At 45.8% G+C, this 20,537-nt stretch overlaps 1 protein-coding gene across 4 annotated transcripts in view; it reads left to right on the top strand.

Moving 5' to 3' along the window:
• dag1 (dystroglycan 1) overlaps positions 1-14,431 on the top strand; it is a 61,735-nt gene extending 47,304 nt beyond the window's left edge. For all 4 annotated transcript variants that reach the window (XM_026166564.1, XM_026166568.1, XM_026166566.1 and 1 more), the window contains exons 3-4: positions 9,827-10,288; positions 10,484-14,431. In XM_026166564.1, coding sequence (XP_026022349.1) covers positions 9,827-10,288; positions 10,484-12,325 — 2,304 coding nt within the window. In that variant the 3' untranslated portion in view covers positions 12,326-14,431. The remainder of the gene's footprint in view (positions 1-9,826; positions 10,289-10,483) is intronic.
• The last annotated feature ends 6,106 nt before the right edge of the window (positions 14,432-20,537 follow it).

The raw sequence follows: 20,537 nt of genomic DNA, 5'->3' as shown, positions 1-20,537 counted from the left end.
TAGCATGTTCTGACTGAGAGATTTTTGAAACTAATTCAAACGTACAGCTCTGCTACCACTTCCAACATAAATGAAGACAGAAAACTAAACAGCAGTGATGTTTTTAGGGTTACTGAAGTTGGGCTAGCTGCTATATAATGTTGTGCTACGTGATTGCTAGTGACACAGCTATGTTAGCATAACATTAGCACAGTGAAGCTGGAGGATGAACGCCAACTTTTTTTCCACACTCACACAGAAAACACTTGGCAGCCAATCGTTAAGGCTACAAATACCCCAGAAAAACATGGCCTTAGATTTCAGTACCCAAGTACCCCGGTGTGCTCTGTTCGGTCTCGCTCTTCCAACGGTGTTAATATAAACAGGCTGAAATCTCGACTTGGAAGGAGGCCGTCCGTGTCGTTCCTCTCATCTCAAACCGATCTTATTTCTGTCTCCTCTTCAGGCTGCAGCATTCAGCGTCACCGCCGCTTCAAAAGAAGGACGCTCTATACCGTGTCTCTCATTATCCCCGAGCACCGCGTTTCAAATTTAATGGCTGGTGTCAGCACTAAAGCTCGTTAGCCGGATATAGAGGGCTAATGTTTTATTCAGCAAAGAAAAAGGGCGTAATTGCTGACCTGGGGACAAGCGAGGTCTCGGCCGAGTCCGTCGTCTTTAAGGACGCGCTCGCTCTGTCAGGTCTCCCGATGAAGACGGCCGGTGGGAAACTGAGTCCGTCAAACAGAAGAGCAAATCGAATTGTGGTTGAGCTCCTTTTATTCACATCTCAGAAGAAATGATGGGAGCGTAACTTTGTGTGACGTGTGCTTAATTGTCCATTTTTTTCCCTCCATTGTAGCCGTGTCACAAAGGATTTAACAGCGTTCTTATTTGGCCCACAGCGCTGTCTTTAGTTTACTCTTTACTGTGAATCACTGCTGAGTCTCTCGCTCGGCTCACTCAGGACTGTAATGCTGTGAGCACCGTTTTCTCTTTTGCTACTTTTTGAGATTTTATGTCATTTTTTAGACATATTTTTCCAGCTGATGCCTTAAATCCCAGCCGCTGACATAATTCAACGGCGAGACGAGCGTACACGTTCAGCAAATGTGACCAAGGCCATGTGGTCATCTGCGGCTGACGCAGGACACGCCATTTAAGCCGCTTCAGCGTGCTCCTGCAAGCCACTTTGCAACCCACCTCCACCCCAGGTGTTTGCTTTGTGTTTGGCAACTTTTTTCAGTGAAAAATGGAATAACTTTGTGTCATCAGTAAACAGAATAAGACTGCTCGAGTTCAGTAATGAACGGGAAGAGTTTACAAGATGCAAGGTGAGGAAAGGTGAGGTTCCAGGAAAGATAACAGGGAGAAAATAAATTTAAGAGACAAAGATGGAAGATGGAGAGAATTGTGGAGACGGAGGTACCATGTCATTTTAGAGGACGGCTTTGGAGAGCAGATCTGTTTCATCGGCTGACAGATATTTAGGCCAGTCTCTATTCTGAGGTATTTGTGTTCGAGCGCTGCAGAGGAAGATGAAGATGTGGGTGTGTGTGTAGGTGTGTGTGTACTCCTGTGCTCTGCATTCCTCGTGAGGCTGAGAGTAAAGAGATAGTGGAACATTTTCTACTGCTGAGGATAGTGTGTGTGTGTGTGTGTGTGTGTGTGTGTGTGTGTGTGTGTGTGTGTGTGTGTGTGTGTGTGTGGTGAGTAATTGTGGTGTGGTGGGGCTGCAGCATTAGTCAGAGCTGAAAGTGAGAGTCTGCGAAAACCGAGCCACACGCTGAGACAAGATAACAAACACACACGTTTATTGTTTTTAGCACACAGTACACGTGCATGCACATTATATGCAGCGTGTGTGTGTGTGCACGCAGTCTTTCATTTTCTTTGCCCTTCCAGCTCAGCTTCTCTGCTCTCACACACACATCTGTCTCGGCTGGCTTTGTTTACACGGTTTCATTTTCCTCGCTCGCGCGTCCGGCGTAGCGCGGTAGGAAGCTCGGCTCTGTCGTGTTTGCTAAGTCGAGCCTGCTCCTCGGACGGTCTCTGCAAAGGCCGCAAGCTGTGCGCTCGGCTCCTCGCTCGCCTTCCACTCGTCCTTGTCATAACACGACACACACTCTCCTGCAACCTTTTTTCTCGGCCGCTTCACACACTCGTCTTTTCTCCTCCTGCAGGAGCGGCTGATGCACGCACATCTTTCTCTTCCCTCCCTTTGAATCTCTCACCCACACAGCTGGAGTCCCACAATGGCCGGCTTCTGTTGGCTCGTTATTGTAACGGCAAGAAAACGGAGAGAGAGGGATAGAGAGACACAGGAGGAGAGCTTTGTGAGCGTGCCGCAGGCCTTGGCGGCCGGGTTTTCCACAGTGTGTGTGTGTGTGTGTGTGTGTGATATAAAGAGCGCATACTTCAGCACAGGTTTTGTAGCCCAGAGCCGCTTCATCGTCATACTTTAACGACTTTATAATAGGCGCGTGTGTGTGGTTATGAGTGTGTGTGACGTGCACACACGTGTGCGTGTAACTGCAAACTTGTGCGCAGCAGTCGCAAACATTTTAATGACTTCTTAAACTCCCACAGCCCATAATGTCTTCCTGATGCCGCTGATTCCTGTGGATCCCACATTGATCCTGAAATAGAGCCTGTTAATAGGAAGAGTATATTTTTCCTGGAACGTGTTTCATCTGTGGGAATCTACACCCCTGTTTGACTTTATGACCATGAAGTAAACCCACCTTCCACAAACATGCAGAGTTCTGGGTGTATATTTTTATATTTGAGGATGTATTAATTCAATTTTGGTTTATAATGCAGGTGTATATATAATTTATAATAATTGCATATTGCAGCTGTTATTGGATAAATGCCGACATTAACACTTCTCTTTTTAGTTATACTGAGAATGGAAAATCTTGTTTGATACCTTAAAGCTTTCAGCAGATTACAAACCAGCACTGTGTCTAACTTACCTCTGTAGCTGTGTGTAAATCTGTGTTTTTTCCACGTGTGTGTTCTGTATGATTTTCATTGTTCGTCCGAATTCGCCAGCAGGAACTGCAGTACTGATCACATGTTTGTGCAGGTAACAGTCCCGTGAATGAGCGCTTAGAAAATCAGAACAAAGGGTGGTATCAGTTCAGTTCGGTTATTTCTACTAGAATATAGAATATAATATAATAATATAGAATATAATAATAGAATATAGATAGCCTTTATTGTAAAATATAAAACTAACAACAAAACACGAGAACTGTTGCCTCATGGCGCTGTTTATTGTAAGGTAAGGATCCTACAATCATACAGGGAAAACTCCTACAATCAAGCACTTGGCGAAAGTGGGAAGGAAAAACTTCCTTTTACCAGGAAGAAGCAGTTCCATTGATGAAAAACGCCAAAGATGATGGTGTTCTAAGCTTAACTGAGGCTCAGACTTGACACTTAATAAACGGTTCCAGGAAACCAAATTATTGCTAAAATACTGCCCGGCATAAGTCACAGAGGTAGAGCAGGTTGGTGGTTTGATCCACGGCTGCTCCCATCTACATGTCGAATGTCCTTGGACAATATTACTAACACCAAGTTGCATTCATCAGAGTATGAATGCGTGTCATTGGTGGATAGAAAGGACTTGAGCACAGATGCAAGTGCTTGTATGAATGGGTGAACGAGGCATGTTGTATGAAGCTGTGTTAGAGTCATTCCAGTTAAAGTAAACGGTCCCAAATACAAAGCTGTTGCCTCCGGGGTAAAAGTCCAGGGTTCAGTCCTCGCTCCCAGGATGACCTCCTGTTGTTGGACGTCTTTACTGCTGTAGAGGCCGAAGCCTTTGAGGTGTCAGACAGAGGTGCTGTGCAGATGCTGCGCTCAGCCTGGCTCAGTCCCGTGTGGCTCCTGAGCGGTGCCTCGTCAGACCCCGTCACCTATAACAAACAGTATTTCCAGGAGTGCAGAATGTGTTTCCTGTGCCGCATGACAGAAGGACGACTGTGGGGAAAAAGTCCACAGTGACCTGTGTGAAAATGGCTTGAGTGTTCTCCATAGTGAATTTGGAGAGCGGCGTTCGTATCGAACTGCCTTTAAACCCATTTTCCGATCTCAGAACTTTTCCATTTTAAAAACTTGGTTGTTTTTTGCGATCAAGCTGACATTTGGGAGTTGGACAGCTCGCGGCCCTCGCTGCTCATATATTTCCAATTCCTTGACTGCACCGCGAGAGTGTGAGTGTGCCTGCTGTGGACGGGGCCTCGAATTTTTAACAGCAGAAAATAGGCTCTAAGATGGATTTCCCCCCATAAACATCCGCCTGCCTGTTGGCCAGCTGAAGCCCCCCCCAATAGCTCGTCCGTCCGTCTTCATATTTTCCACTGGAAACCTTCGACTGTGCCAGGCAGCCATTCCCATCTTGCCCTCTCTCCCTCTGCAGGTTTCCTGCAACCCCCCCACCCGCCTGCTCTCTGAATGCAACCTTTCTCACTCGCCCCACGCTGAGCCTTTCACCTCGCTCTACTTCTCCCCTCTTTGCATTTCCTTACACTCCTCTGCTCCCCCCATCATTCCTCCTTCTCTTCCTCCCTTCACGCTCCCTCTGTCCTCCTTCATCTCACTCTGAGGTTCATTTCGCCCCAAGTCATCATATCGCATCACTGTGCTCCCGCTGCACCTCCTCATCCTCGTCCTCCTCCCAAATATGAGGCTTATCTGTGGAGCTGTCACCAGGTCCGCCGTAACAATGGACTCCTTTCTCGGCGTTCGCCTCTCGCTGCGACAATGAGCTGCTTTCTTTCTGCTGCGAGACTCGACGCCTCCTCGTAATATGTCCATGTTTAGGAGATCTCTCCCTCATTTTCTCTCTCATTATTCTTGCTTGACCTCTCGTTTTCTTTCTCTCACTCATTCCTGCTTCCTGTCTTTGTCACTATCTCAGTCTATCTGCCTCGCGCTCGCTCCCACTCTTGGACTTCTTTGAAAGAGCTCTGTGATTGCATTTTTCTCGAGGTAACAAAAGTGTGTGTGTGTGTGTGTGTGTGTGTGTGTGTGTCTGTCCAGTGTTTCATAAAGGCGGTGTATCTATGTGCCATATTATCAGGTCATTAGAGCGCCGGGTGTGAAGAGAGTGAGGACAGAAGTGAAGTTAATTATGTGTCACACCACCTGTGATCGTTAACACGTGTTACCTGTGTCCAAATCCAGGGCGTGGCTAATGCAGGCCACACCTTCACAAGCCAGAACCGGGTGGGACGGTCTATAAAAGCGCTGCTCCTGTAGCGTAGCGACTGTGATGCTATCAACGAGGGTCCTTTTGGTCAGAGAGGACATGAAAACCTTTGTTTACTCTCAGGCAGAGACGCTGCGGCCCGTTTACAACAGCTAATGTAGGTCATAGAACATAAATAATATAACATGGCCAACATTAAAAATATAATTCTATAAAATATATTCAATTTCATTTCATTTAAAAATGACTTTAATGGAATGAAAACTCAAACACTGGGCTCGAACCAGAAGTGCTTCGTTAAAGAGCCTGCTAGTGTCCACGCCTACGTGCCAGAGGTCAGAGGGGGTGTTTCAAAATAAAGCTCATGCCCTCTGCACGTCAGACACACTGCGAATACTCTGCGATCCGTCTCTGACTTTTTGTCCAGGCTGCGTCTCTGAATGAGGAAGCTGAGCCTGCAGAGCGAGCGAGCCCGGTGACGCGCAGGAAAAAGAGGATGATGCTGCTGATATGCGATAACGTCTCCTCGTGTTTCATGGCTGTCGCTCACACAGACTTCAAATACATTTTCTGCCTAGTTTGTTGCAGCTGATAGTCATGGTGGCTTTGTGGCTGACGCATGTGTCAGCCACAAAGTTGGGACTTGTTTCAAAGACGATGAAACAAGTCCCAACTTTGAGATTATCACGTATTTGGCTTTAATTAAGTCTTTTAAGTGGGGGGGTGGGGGGGCATCCACACCTCTGTCTGCATGTCAGTGATTCGGTCTTTGAATCGGCCATAAAGCACCAACGTCATCATTAAGCATTAAGTCTTTTTGGATGCAAAGGAACTCTCTGCTGTAAAGTCCTCGAGCATTTAACCGAAGCTCTGAAAGGTTCTCATCCTGCTCGCTGCTTCGGTACGTCCGTACATCCCTCGCCTTCACCTTTAATAATGTCCCACAAAGCGGTTTAGCGCCCTCCATTCTCCTCTGCAGACCAATCCTCCCAAAGTTTCCCGGCTGGTTCAGAGGAGCTTGGGCTGTAACCTCGCCAGAGGTGCGTGCTAAATGGGAGGAAGAAGGGAAGCCAGAGTAGCCCGTGAGAGCGCACGATAACCTTTAGGGCCAAACATCAAACTCCTCTGCGCCGCAGACTTGTGCCGGGAAAAGATGTGAAATATTTTTCTTGACATTTTGAGAGGATTTGATGTATTTTTCATGTTCTTTTAGGGAAGCGGGAAACTCCACGCTCTCTGCTGGGTTCATGCAGGAGTTAAAAAGGTGCTGTTGTGTTCTGTTTTAACGTACGCCGAGCCAGGAACGCTGCCTCGGAGAGCAGCTTTGGGGAATGTGCTGTGGAGGGGATGCGCTTACCCAATCACAGCTGGAGTCGGGCCTGTGCCGCTGCCGTTTTAGTGTCAGTCGGGTCAGGAAGATGGGTTTTTGGGGTTTTTTAGTAAAAAAAACATCAGGTTTGACTAGCTTCATCTGCCGTTTGTATCCACACAGCTAACGGGAACAGCTGGCCTGCAGCTTATCATTCAGCACCACCTCTCATTGTCATCTTTTATTTTCTGCTCCACTCTCGTCACGTTCTCCCGACATGTCTTCACCCTGTGGTGGATGCCTGGTAGCAAGCAGCAGGAGCTTTTTATATTTCACCAGGATTTTTCCTGCATATAAAAATGCATATAGGAAGAGAAGTCCTCAGAACTGAGATCCACAATAAACTAAAGTGGAGATGAATTTACTCGAGCGCCTTTTAATTGTGAAATGTCCAAAAATAACAGGAAACTGCCAGAAAAAGCTACACACAAGTCCAATTCACATCTCAGCCGAATCAGTGAATCGCTCCATTTTTATTTGCTAATATCTTAACGCTTGTTGGGATCATGTGAAGAATGAAAATGTTCTGCAGCCGACCCGAACCTGTAATCACAGCTCTGATCATCACACGAGAGGAAAATGAACTGTTCCCTTTGTGTTTCCTTTCATTCATTTCTTGAATTTGATTCATCAGCAGCTTTACTTTTCAAATTAAAGTCTCTTCAGTGAATTTGGGATCAAACGCACCCCCAAAATGAAGAATAAATCATTTTTAAACTTCACATTCGTGCTTCAGTCTTTTAACTTCTTTTCAAAATTGAAAACTGAAGTCCAAAGGAAGATTTTAATAGACGAACGAGTCCCAATGGATGCTGTCCTACTGCCTGATATAAGAATTAAACCAAAGATTATAATTTGATTTTATGCTTAATCCTCAGGGAATAAGTCATATAAATTTTTAACTTTTGTCATTTTTTTTACCTTTATAAGAATTAAGGATTTTGAATATTTTTTTTTAACCTGCAGTACCTTCACAGCCCACCAGGGAGTTAGTCAAAGTCAAAGTCAACTTTATTTGTCGATTCTGCCACATGTACAGGACATACAGAGAATAGAAATTGCGTTACTCTCAATCCCTAGATAAATAGCAAATGAGTTACATCCCTGCAGAATAAGAAATGAGATCATAAAAATATAGTAATTACTAAAATTAGGTTTACTGAGTATTATTTGTTTGAATGTCTGTATAAAGGGTGATATGTTTATTGGGGTGCGACGGTTCCTTTGTGTTTGTCTGGACCTGGGGCCCAGTTTGGTGTTACTGGGGCTCCGGTACGGTACTAACACAGCACAGCAGTGAGTTTTTCCTGATATAGGCCTCGATAAGTGAAATGATCACCCGTGTTTTTTCCTCACACTCATATTTAATTAGCAACTCTTAAGTAAGCGATCATCCTTCTGCTATTCGGACACAAATTAAGCAATTTACCGAACAATTAGAGACGAGTTGGAGGAGATCGCTGCCCGACAGTTCGCCTGTCCTTCGTCGTCTCTTTGTGATTTAATTTGCAGCGCCGTGTCAGAAGGCGTTTGGTTTGAAGTTCTGTCTTTGGAGAACACTTTGTGACAAACTCAATCAGCCGAGGAAGCTGAAGATTTTTGTTTCTTGATTTCCAGCCGTTGACCCGTTCTGATATTTTTGCCGTCTCTGCTGCTCGCCGCGCAGCATCGCAGAAGGCTGCTGGTTTCAAACAGCCTATGTTATGAAGCTCAAGTGTCGGTTATAATGGGCCCTGTCTGCTTTTCTGTAATCTATAATTATGTGGACAGAACTGTATCTATAATTTGTTTTCCTGCAGTAATAATTTTCGAGCTGAATCGTGACATCCAGAAATGAGCTTTTATCTGGCGGCGGGGAAAAGGAGCATCAGATTTTAATTGTGACACTTTGAAATGACAGAAGGAAAAGGAAGGCGGGACTAAAGAGGAGAGCATGGCGATGCAGAAAGAAAGGGAAGTAGAGTGAAGTTGACGGGAAACTGAGGATGAGAAAAGCAGGCGAGGCAACAAAGAAAAGGCAGGAAGATATAAATAAAATGACTGGAACAACTTATTTCCACTATGTCCCTTTGCTGTTTGCTCTGCTTCTGGAAAAAAGGACGAGATCCAAGAGTTTGCCAGAGAAGGCTTGAGGGCGCTTATCCAGCAGGGGGCGTGAAGGGGGGTATTTAGGAGACTTGTTGTCCACGAGGGGGTAACTGGTAGAAGTCCAGCTGCTGGCATGCTTTTGATTTTTGTTGAGGTGGCCACATGCGCTGCACCTCTCATGGAAAATAGGCTTCTGTGTGTGTGTTCGACTGTTTGCATGGCTGTGTGTGTTTGTGTGTGTTTTCCCCCGGCGACGCCTGTGTGCTGGTTAGAGCATTAATGATGTGTCTAGGGAGCGTTGCCTCTACATAATTTATCAACCAGGATTTATTAGCCGCAGAATTAACTTGTAGGGGCTGGTGGAGGGTCGGGGGCGGGGAGGCGGCGCAGGATGCATTCGCTCTTGTTTTTGAATTTATGTGCACGGATGCATTGTCAGTCCCCTGCGATCCATTTCTCTCCATCAGCCTCCTGCCATGTGGGCGTCCCCAGCCGTGTAATTGGCCGAGTTATTTTAATTTTAGTCGGGTTTAAATTACAATTCTGTTGAGTGTGTCCATATGCGCTGAAGGAGGAAGGCTTAAACTGGATTTATGGTTGACGTAGGGGTTATGTTAATGCAGACGCTGATGACAAACTATGATTTATATTTGAGCATCGACATTTGTGGTTGACTGCTAGCGGCACGAGCACCGAGGGGCCGTTTCAGATTTACACAAAGAAGCTACGTTTACATCGGGTTCGTTGCAAAATTGAAGTAGAGAGGTCCCAAAACTTTCATACCTGTCTTCTGATACTGTTAGACTACTGTCAAAGCTGACCAGAAATCATGTTTGATTAGAGCCTAAACCTGGGGTGTCCAACTCCAGGGCTCGAGGGTCTGCAGGTTTTAGATCTCACCCTGGGTCAACACACTTGAATCAAATCATTAGTTCATTACCAGGCCTCTGGAGAACTTTTAGCCATTTAAATCAGCTGTGTTGGATCAAGGACAAATCTAAAATGTTGCCCACCCCTGGCCTAAACCAAACCACATCATAGTACATCTCCAACTCCCCTTCCAACCCAGTTTTTTGGATATTTTGTAGCTACATGCTAAAACCGTTAAGCTAGCTAATATATATAATTATCTGGCTCTTTTTTTTCCCCCCTCTTCTGTCTTCCAGATTACAGAGATGGGTAAGGACTCGCTCCCAGAATGGCTGCACTGGGATGCCAGCAGCAGAATCTTGCAAGGTCTACCTTTGGAAGAGGATAAAGGTGTTCACTACATCACCGTGTCCATCTCCAACCACACTAAATCCTCGTCTTCTTCAGAGGTATTTTCCATTGCAGTGCACCCTGAAGATTGCCTGGATTCAGATTCAGCTCAGCTGACGTCTAACCAGGCGTCCACTGAAAATGACGTCCAACAGTTCATGTGTGGGAACGAGGAACCGGTCACAGTGCTGACGGTGATCCTGGATGCTGATTTGACAAAGATGAGCTCAGAGCAGAGGGTAGAGCTTCTGGATAACATGAGGAGCTTCTCTGGTGTTGGGCTTCAGTACATGAAGATGCTCCCTGTGGTCAACAACAGGCTGTTTGACATGTCTGCGTTTATGGCTGGACCTGGGAATGCCAAAAAGGTGAGTGAATAGTCATTTCACTCTACTAGCAGTACCCCTCAAAGCTCTTTTCTGAACTGAGCAGTTTGTGTCAATTTGAAGGGCTTCTTATAGAACAAAATTAGTTACCTTGTGCAGCTACTTATAAATAATTCTAATAGTCACCAATGGGTTGAACTGGTAAACATCTAATCAACATTTCTGATGTCTCTCCAGGTGGTGGAGAACGGCGCTCTGTTGTCCTGGAAGCTCGGCTGCTCGCTGGACCAGAGCACAGTCCCAGATATCAACAGCGTCCAGGGTCCTGCAAAGGAAGGCACAATGTCAGCCAAGCTGGGTTACCCCGTGGTGGGCTGGCACATCGCTAACAAGAAACCTCATGTCCCCAAACGAGTGAGACGACAACTAAACAACACTCCGACGCCTATTCTGGTTGTGCCTCCTCCAACAACTGCAGTGGAGCCACCAGTGCGAATTATCCCAACCCTCTCCTCTCCCTCTATTGCTGCACCGACTGAAAGCTCTGCCCCTCCCGTGAGAGGTCCCGTCCCGCTTCCGGGAAAGCCTACTTTTAGAGTACGTGACCCTATTGCTCACACTCCGACTACGGGACCTTCCCAGCCAACGAAGGTCATGGAGTCCACCAGCAGCATTGCTATCCAGCCGAGCATGACCAGGCCTACCTACGTACAACCCACCGCCACACCAGCCACAGCCTCCACACCCACATCCACCAGAAAACCTACCAGGAAACCAGGAAGGAAGCAGAAGACAACCACACCAGCATTCAGAACGCCAAAGACCCCCACAACAAAGTCTCCTATGACCACCACATCACGCACTGTTCCAGATCCATTCAACGAAAAGCCCGAGTTAAGGAACCCCATCGACCAGGTCAATGCATTGGTCGGCACTTATTTCGAAGTCAAGATCCCATCTGATACATTCTTTGACAAAGAGGATGGAACGACAGATAAGCTGCGATTAACCCTTCGACAAAACCATAATGAAATAGTTCCAGAGGACTCCTGGATCCAGTTCAACACGACCAGCCAACTCCTGTATGGACTGCCTGATGTCCAGCATGTGGGAAAACATGAATACTTCATGCAGGCAGCTGACAAAGGTGACCTCAATGCAATTGATGCTTTTGAGGTACGCGTAAACCGCTGGCCAACCAATGACAAAACGCCCGTTATATTTACGGCACGATTTGAGGGTGAGCCACGGTCTGTAACGAACAACATCCACAGGAAGATCCTCCTGGTTAAAAAGCTGGCATATGTCCTCGGGGACCGCAACAGCAGCACGGTGAGTCTAAGGAACATCACCAAAGGGTCCATTGTGGTGGAGTGGACGAACACCAGCCTGCCTCAGCATCCATGTCCAAAGGAGCAGATCTTAGTCATGAGCAGGACGCTGGCCAATTCTGACGGAAGACCCTCACAGAGCTTCAAGCACATAATGGACCCCGAATTCAAACCACTGGACGTCAAGGTGAAGGGGAGGGCAAGCTGCCGAATGTATTCCTTCATCCCACCAGGAGACATCGATATCCCAGAACCTCCAGCTGTCACTCCAGCTGTGGGATCAAGCAAGGATAGCGCAGATGACGTCTATCTCCACACGGTCATTCCTGCTGTGGTGGTGGCAGCAATATTGCTAATAGCAGGAATTATTGCAATGATCTGCTATAGAAAGAAACGAAAGGGCAAGCTTACCATCGAGGACCAGGCCACCTTCATTAAGAAAGGTGTGCCGATTATCTTTGCAGATGAACTTGATGATTCCAAGCCACCTCCATCCTCCAGTATGCCCTTGATTCTCCAGGAAGAGAAGCCCCCACTTCCACCCCCTGAATACCCCAACATGGCCACGCCAGAAACCACTCCCCTAAATCAGGAGCTGCTGGGGGAGTACACGGCTCTGCAAGATGACGACCCCAACGCGCCTCCCTACCAACCGCCTCCTCCCTTCACCACTCCTATGGAGGGCAAGGGCTCCCGTCCGAAGAACATAACTCCCTACAGATCTCCACCTCCTTATGTGCCGCCCTAAGACTTGATTAACCCTCCCCTGATAGGGCGGAGGGTGAGGATGCCTGAGGAACTCTGACAGTTTCCTTTCTGGTGTTCGTCTGTCTGGACATTTGCAGGGAGTGATGACAAGAGGTGCTATAGTACAAAAAGGCTTCAAGCGACTTTGGTTTGGGATGGGTCGGGGCGCAATGATTTGGGTGGGCTTTACAGTGCACAGGGAGGGACTACTGTTTTCGTGGTAGCCCACCTACTACAGTGGCCTAAGACGAGCAAATTCTCATCACACTGGCTTTGGTTCGACCAGCTGGTCTGAAGCAACAACTGGGAGACGTGCGCTCCCATCCCAGCATTTTCTTTTCTCCCGAGTTTGGATACTGGATTATTTTTCACCTTTTTAGCCCAAGATTCTTTTTTCTTTTTCCTCTGGACTGAAGTGTTTGCCTAACTCTTCTTCTGCCTGGCTTTTAAATAATGCGAGAAGACGGCGTCCTGTCATCAGACCGCTGCAGGCGACAGCTCGCATTTTTAATAAAGGGAGACAGATCCTTCGAATATGAGAAAAGCTATCGCGAGGATCTCAATTCAGCCCTGCAGACGACACAAGACAATAGGAGGCCGAAGTGTGTGCGTGAGTGTGTGTTTGAATGAGCGGGCGTGTTTATTCAGATTCAATACGGTTTGCCTTTTAACACTAGTTGTCTGTTTTTATCCTTATTCACAATGTGTAGTAAAGATGAGAATAACAAGGTAGCCTAAAAAGATTTAGAGAAGAAGAATAATTTTTGTTTCATTGGTTTTGGGTTTCACTGTATATCTGGAAGACGTTATGATAGATTGTTATATTTTTTTGGAGGTCGAAGAAATGTGGAAGAAAGGGACTGCCTCACTAAAATAACCTGCAGGAGCTTTGTATTCCTGTTTGTTTATATATATGAAACACTAATATCACAATTCAAACATGAACCTTCCTCCCTTCAGTACAGCCGACAGACTCAATCAGATGGAAGCAACAAAGAAATTTAGTTGACAGGTTGACGAGATTTGGAGATCAATTATTAAATGTAGCAACACAACTCTTGCCCTTTTGTACACACCTCCACGTTGTATACTAACAGGAAGAACAACCCTGCAATTTATTTTGGACCAGGGAGAATTATTTTTTTATGTAACGAGGCAGTTCTTCTCTCCACTCGGATGGGGAACGCCACGCGGGACTGTACAGATAATCCCATTCTAGATTTCACGGAGGAGACGACGGAGGCCGAGACGCGGATGCGATTAGTCACCGAAACAATAAGATCACGTTTTAATTTTCTTTTTACAAGAGTTTTTGATACAGCCTCAAATCGATTAATGATTAAAACGAGAAAATGATTCAAGATTAGTCTTCTGTGATTTGTAAAATCTTAGCTTAGAAGTTCAATTATTGGTTCAGTTATGTACTTTGATTTTTTTGTCATGGGTCACATGTTTTAACGTTTTATTTTACTCTGTGTGTGTGTGTTTGCATTTAAAGTGTATTTCCCACTATTCAAGAATTGAATGATCCATATTTTATGTATTCACAACTTTTATTTCTTTATGTCCTTCTGTTTGATGATGAGTTCAACTGAAAGTGACCCTTTGCAATAATAATGTACGCTGCGGTCGACCCAGCAACGGGTCGACGCAGGCTCGAGTGACTCGTACGGTCGTGATGTTGTCGGGTGTGCAGATGCCAAGGCTTTTATTTTTTGCTTTTGGAGTGTGCATTGTAATAATAAAACCAAGTGGTACCTTAAACAAAAGCAAAATCACCCCTTTCTTCATTCTGATTTAACTCATTTCTGCCGGGAAAATATTTTCTCCCACCCTGACTGATGTTTATGGATGAGATTTTTGGTCACCGTCACTTTTCTACTGCTCCACTTAGCCTTGAATTGATAAATCAATCCGTCTGAAGTCCACAAGAGGTTTTACCTCCCTAGACAGCTCGCTGCCTGGCAACCATCTACGGTCTTTGGACTCACTGGAACGGTTGTACCGCTGTCCTTTTTGTACTAAATTATTCTGCCATTGAATGACTAGTTGGACAATTCCGTTTGAAAGCTCTTCCCATTAAAAAGGCTACGCTGTGAAAACAGTCTCTCAGCTCACTCTGTCTTTCCACACGCTGCATACAGATAATTTGCATTGATTACTTGGAATATTGATTAGATGTAAACAATTTGCCAGCTCTGTTGTCCCTCTGCGATAATTCACGACAGAGTTTAATTTGGAGGTAGGGGAAGCGATGATCGATGTATTCCCGGGACGTCCGTAGATGCTGAAATGGATAAACGGGTCGTACTGATGACAGAGATTAACGGGGGATTGATCTGGGTTTGATTGAGGCAACCCGTGAGGTGGCTCGGTGTGCGCATATATGACAAGACTCTCGACCTTTGAATTAAAATGAGCAGCATGGTCATAAAAAGGGTGAAATTGACGGCTCTTTAGCTGCAGTATCTCTGATGACCAACGAGACGGCGAAGAGGTTTCACGACAGCCCCCGAGGATGGGGGTCAAGGTGAAGACTCAGACCTCACTGGGCAAGCAAAGAAGTGTGAAAGGCTACTGGCTTCAGTTCAAGTAGCCCAGCACAGTCTCAGAAACGGGTTAGACTGCATCTTAGCAACATGCTAAACAAGCTTAGCAAGCTGGCCTTTCCATTTGGATATTTCACACAGGTAAAAATTACACAAAGGGGAAGATCTGGACCTAAATAACCCTTAGACATTCATCTGAGCGCAACTACAAGGTTAGTGGGCTAAAGTGCCACAAAGGTGCCCCTGGTTTTACCTGCTCACTGATCCCAACCTGCTGCAAAGCATCTTTAAAACTGTGCTCACACCTGTTCTCCTTCTACGCTTTGGAGTTACACCCCTCTGAAGACGTCGGCATAGGTCATACACTGCTCATTAATACTGATTCTGATTGGAGGAGAAACAAGAGTGTGACGTTTACAGTACGTTATAAAATGGAGGTCATTTAAAGAAATACTTCGTGTTCAGGTGCACGGTACTGATCTGTGGTACTGCCGTGACTCCTGCCAGAGGCCCTGAAAAAAGTCACACTGAATTTAGTCCAGTGTTGTAGCTGTAACGCTAAAGAGAAAAGCAACAATATTCAGATCATTTACTTATGTAATGAACTGTCATATCAGCAGAACTGTGCGGGTTGTGCTTTTAATTTAATCGACTTTCACAAGCTCAGCGACACAAACGACTCTCCAGAAGCACCGTCAGTCATCCCGCCGCAACAACACCTGTCTCATTTCCTCATGTCTTAGCACCTCCTACCTGAGCTGAGGTGGCGAGGCAGCAGGTAAAAAGAGAGAGACATCCTCACCTTCATTTAAAGCGACGTCATTTGTGTCATAAATAGTTTTGTTGCAGCTCAGCTGCAGCTGGATTTATGATAAGAAGTGCAACAGTGCTCAAGTTTTATAATTAGAGACACTTTTAATTAAATTCACAGCATGGCCGGACGTGACAGATGTCACACAGAAACGGTGAAGGGCAGAAAACCTGAAACGTCTGAGGCACACCCTCGCGATGCTTCTTAGTTTTACGTGTCGAGGAGCTCAGACTGACTTCAGGAGGAAACGCAGACTACGAGCTCCCTCTGCTCACAAACACAGGAAGCTAAACCTGTAAACGTGCAAGAAGGGACCATGAACCCATTCAGAAAGCATTTAAAGGCCCATTCCTCAGCTTTGAGATCAGCATGTGCATTACTGTCACTTTCCCTAAACACATCTTGTGATTTTCCCTGGTTTCTGGTTTTAGATTCACGAGCGAAGGGGCTGATTTTCATTTCTTTTACGTGCATAGTTTAGGTTTCTCTTAACACTCTATTCTGATCTGAAGGATGTATCCTTTATATCATTTTCAGATTTCATCTACATCACAAAAAGCACACCCTGGTTTGACAAGAAACCGTTAACAGCACGGGGAAAATTTCCCCAGCAGGTAAAACTGGATCGGACAGAATGGAGCAGGGGAAACGCGTTTTTGCTTGAGTCAGCCTTCTGATACATGATTAGTTTTCTCTGGAGTTGTGACAGACTTTATGAGATGTAATTTCAGCTGACTGAATCTCTTTTTGTCAGTAATTGAACGGTCTCATAAAAGGTACAAGATTGTAGCTTTTGACAGTTTTTCAGGGCTTTGTTTGAGGAAACATTATAGCCACAAAGGCTTCACTATCACACTTCTTTTGCAGGGAAGGTTGATTAAAACTCTCGTTGGCCACACAGGCTACAGCTGAATGCAGTCGAGTGCACTGGGTCTCTATTAAAGGTGTGTGTGGGGGGAGTGGGGGTGCATGGAGTCTGATAGGTGGGTGGAAACTGTGCAGCTGAGGATCAGGACTTTAAATTGGAAATAAATTGACAATCAATCCCAGGAAAAGTCACTCAGAAAACAATTCAGCTGGTCTGCTGCAGCCTGGCTATTACCCGTGCGGTCATGAGGACTGTCCACGATGACATGCTCCTTCATTACAGCCTGACCCGCTCAGCAGCGTAAGCATGAAGCGTTTGAGTCCCCAAGGTCATTCGCTGATGTGCAAACCACAAACAGATACTTAACGCAGGCTGAATATACGACTGCAGAGCTGCATTAGTGTGTTAGCGGCTAAATGTGCACACTGGTACCAGTATAGTGTCATCCCGTGCAAACATGAGCAGCCTCAGTCGATGAAGCAATGCTCTGCTTCTTCTCCGGTGAGTCCCTCGTCCTCTGGTTTCACACCAACTCAGACAGCGAACAGCAAACGTGGTCCCTGCTCGTCAACCAGGCCTCCACCTGCTGCAGGTTCTGGTTGGAGTGGACCTCCATCCTCCAGAACAGATGATGTCGAGGACCACCACTTCACTGACGGTCAACCAGCTGTCATGGAAACAAACCAGGAAGATGTGTCAGCAGGGGTTTTCAAAATAAGAGCAAGAAAATATTCATAAATTAGGATGGTCTTTCTCTCAGATGCATGACAAGTAAATAAATACCAAATTAGTTCTGAATAAAAGTGGTGGTGAGTTCTAAGGATCACGCCTTAGAATAAAAAACTGCTAAAAATACGAGAGCAGCACCACTCCATCGTATTTTTAGCAGTTTCTTCTTTTTATTGAGGAAGTTATTTTTTCTTCTATTTGTGAAGTTTATTTTAGAAATGGAAAAGAAAGGATTAACGACTTGAATAATTTAAAACGAAGATAGTAGCACCATGTGAGCTTTAGAGACAGTCTGACCTGCGAAGCATCTTACTGAACAGATAAACATGGACAAGATGCTAACCCCATGTTTGCCTACTGGTGGTGGTCAGAGGGCCCGGTGGCGCCTGTGTCCGGCAGCCTCGCCTCTGTCAGTGCGCCCCAGGGTGGCTGTGGCTACAATGTAGCTGCCATCACCAGTGGGTGAATGTGTGTGTGAATGTGTGTGTGAATGGGTGGATGACTGAATGTAGTGTGAAGCGCTTTGGGGTCCTTAAGGACTAGAAAAGCGCTATATAAATACAGGCCATTTACATATATCTGTGTGGGGAGACGGGGGCATATGCTGCACTGGTCCCCCCTTTAACTTGATTGCCATCATTGATTTTCTCCCATAGATGCCACTGAACCAGAGTAATGCTGATTGTACTAATTGTAAATGTACTTCAAGTGTTTATGTTCCAGTGGTAACCTACACACGTGTAGTTGAACTGTGGGATGAAGTTGGAGTACCTGGAGAGAAGCCACACAGGTAGAGTAAGAACGCTGGTTCTGTTCCTGAGTTTCTTCCTGTTAACTGCACTGAGTTATGAAGCCAAATTAAACCACAGCAAGTAATGACAGCACGTGGTATAGATTCAGTAAGGTCGATGGTAAAACACGAGGAAAAACTCAGGCGAGCTAATCAGAATGAGAGTTCATGTGGGCTTAGGTTAACTGGGAATTCTAAAATCACTGAGAAGAAGAACATGTTGGATTTATTGCACTCATTAGTGGACATTGTTACACACAGATGATTTGCTCTGGTAGCGACTTTAACAACTGATTAAATTAACACTATTAAAGTTATTCAAACATGAGGCGATTGTGTTAAATACACCCAAGATGCTTACATACAGTATCTCACAAAAGTGAGTACGCCCGTCACATTTTTGTAAATATTTTGTTATATCTTTTTCTGGGACAACACTGAAGATATGACACTTTGATACAGTGTAAAGTAGTGAGTATGCAGCTTGTACAACAGTGTAAATATGCTGCCACCTCAAAATAACTCAGCATACAGCCATTAATGTGTAAACTGCTGGCAACAAAAGCGAGTACACCCCTGAGTGAAAATGTCCCAACTGTGCCCGAGTGTCAGTAAGTTGTGTGGCCACCATTATTTTCCAACACTGCCTTAAATCTGTTGGGCACAGAGTTCACCAGAGCTTCACAGGGTGCCACTGGAATCCTCTTCCACTCATCATCATCACCTTTATTTATAAAGCTCTTTAAAACAACCACAGCTGACAGAAAGTGCTGCACACCTTCCATTTGAGGATGCCCCACAGATGCTCAATAGGGTTTAAGTCTGGAGACATGCGTGGGCAGTCACGTACCCTCAGTAGATTTAACAAGGCACTGGTCTTTTTGGAGGCGTGTTTGGGGTTGTTATCATGCTGGAATACTGTCCTGTAGCCCGGTTTGTGAAGGGGATCATGCTCTGTCTGTATGTCACAGTACATGTTGGCATTCATGGTTCCCTAAGTTAATTGTAGCTCCCCAGTGACAGCAGCACTCATGCAGCCCCAAACAATGACATCCCCCCACCATGCTTGACTGTAGGCAAGACATGCTTGTCTTTGTACTCCTCACCTGGTTGCCACCACACACCCCTGACACCATCTGAACCAAATACGTTTATGTTGGTCTCATCAGACCACACGTAATGTATATCCGTAGTGTATTATCTTTAGAAGAAGCTTCCTTCTGGGACGACAGCCATGTGATGCAGTGCTAACCCCCCCTCAACCTCTGCGGAAATGCTGCCGGCACTCATGCATCTGCTTTCAAAAGACAACATCTGGATATGACGCTGACCATGTGCACTGAACTTTTTGGGTCGCTCACAGCGAGGTTTGAGTGGAACCTGTCCTGTTAAACTGCTGGATGCTGTTGACCACTGTGCTGCAGCTCACTTTCAGGGTGTTGCATCATTCTTCTCAGAGAGTTCAGGCCATGATGTGCCAGGTTACAGAGGATTTGGCTCAGCTATTTGTATTTAATAACCAGGGTAGGGATCTATGTCCCTATCCTGAGCGAGCTGTGGGTAGTGACCGAAAGAACGAGGCAAAAATGAGCTTCCTCCGAAGGGTGGCTGGGCTCTCCCTTAGAGATAGGGTGAGGAGTTTGGCCATCTGGGAGGGGCTCAGAGTAGAGCAGCTGCTCCTCCACATGAAAAGGAGCCAGTTGAAGTGGTTTGATGTCTCCTGGGTGAGGTGTTTCAGGCATGTCCCACCAGGAGGAGACCCCGGGGCAGAACAAGGAGATGCTGGAGCGGTTATATCTCTCGACTGACCTGGGAACACCTTGGTGTTCCCCCAGATAGTTGAGGAGGTGGCTGGGGAGAGGGAGGTCTGGGCTTCTCTCCTTAGGCTGCTTCCCCCGTGACCCAGCCCTGGATAAGTGGAAGAAGATGGATGGGTGGATGTTTGTATTCTGGTTATATTGCAATCAACCAAGGTTTTCAGGTGCATTTGTCATTTTGCAGTAACACCATCGTCCTGCTTGCCTCACTGTCTGTGGAGGAATTTCTGTTTCAGAGCTGGACTCTTAATGTTAGGAAGCAAAGGATTTGCGATTTTTGCTGGTTTATCACAAACAGCCAGCTTGACCCGTTCAGTCTCAGAGTCATAGGATAAAGTCAGTTTGATGACAGCAGTGGATAAGGAAGTGAGGCACTGCAGTCTCAGAGTTCATCCATCTTTCATGCACAGCGAGTGGCATGGTGGCTAGAACTGGTCCTCTAGAGTTGCTTAACCAGCTGCATTTCATTAAGCAGAGCTCATGTGGAAGAACTGAACATCACTTATTGAAGCAGAGTGTTTGAGTAGTGACCTGCTGATCAGATTCAGATGAAACTACATAGCAGAGAGGAGCGCCAGCATTAACAGGAAGTAAAGCAGAGTCTATCAGAATCAGAATCAGAATACTTTATTGATCCCTGGGGGAAATT

This window comes from Astatotilapia calliptera, chromosome 5, assembly GCF_900246225.1.
Source record: "Astatotilapia calliptera chromosome 5, fAstCal1.2, whole genome shotgun sequence".
Taxonomy (NCBI): domain Eukaryota; kingdom Metazoa; phylum Chordata; class Actinopteri; order Cichliformes; family Cichlidae; genus Astatotilapia; species Astatotilapia calliptera.
This window is presented reverse-complemented; position numbering and strand designations above follow the sequence as displayed.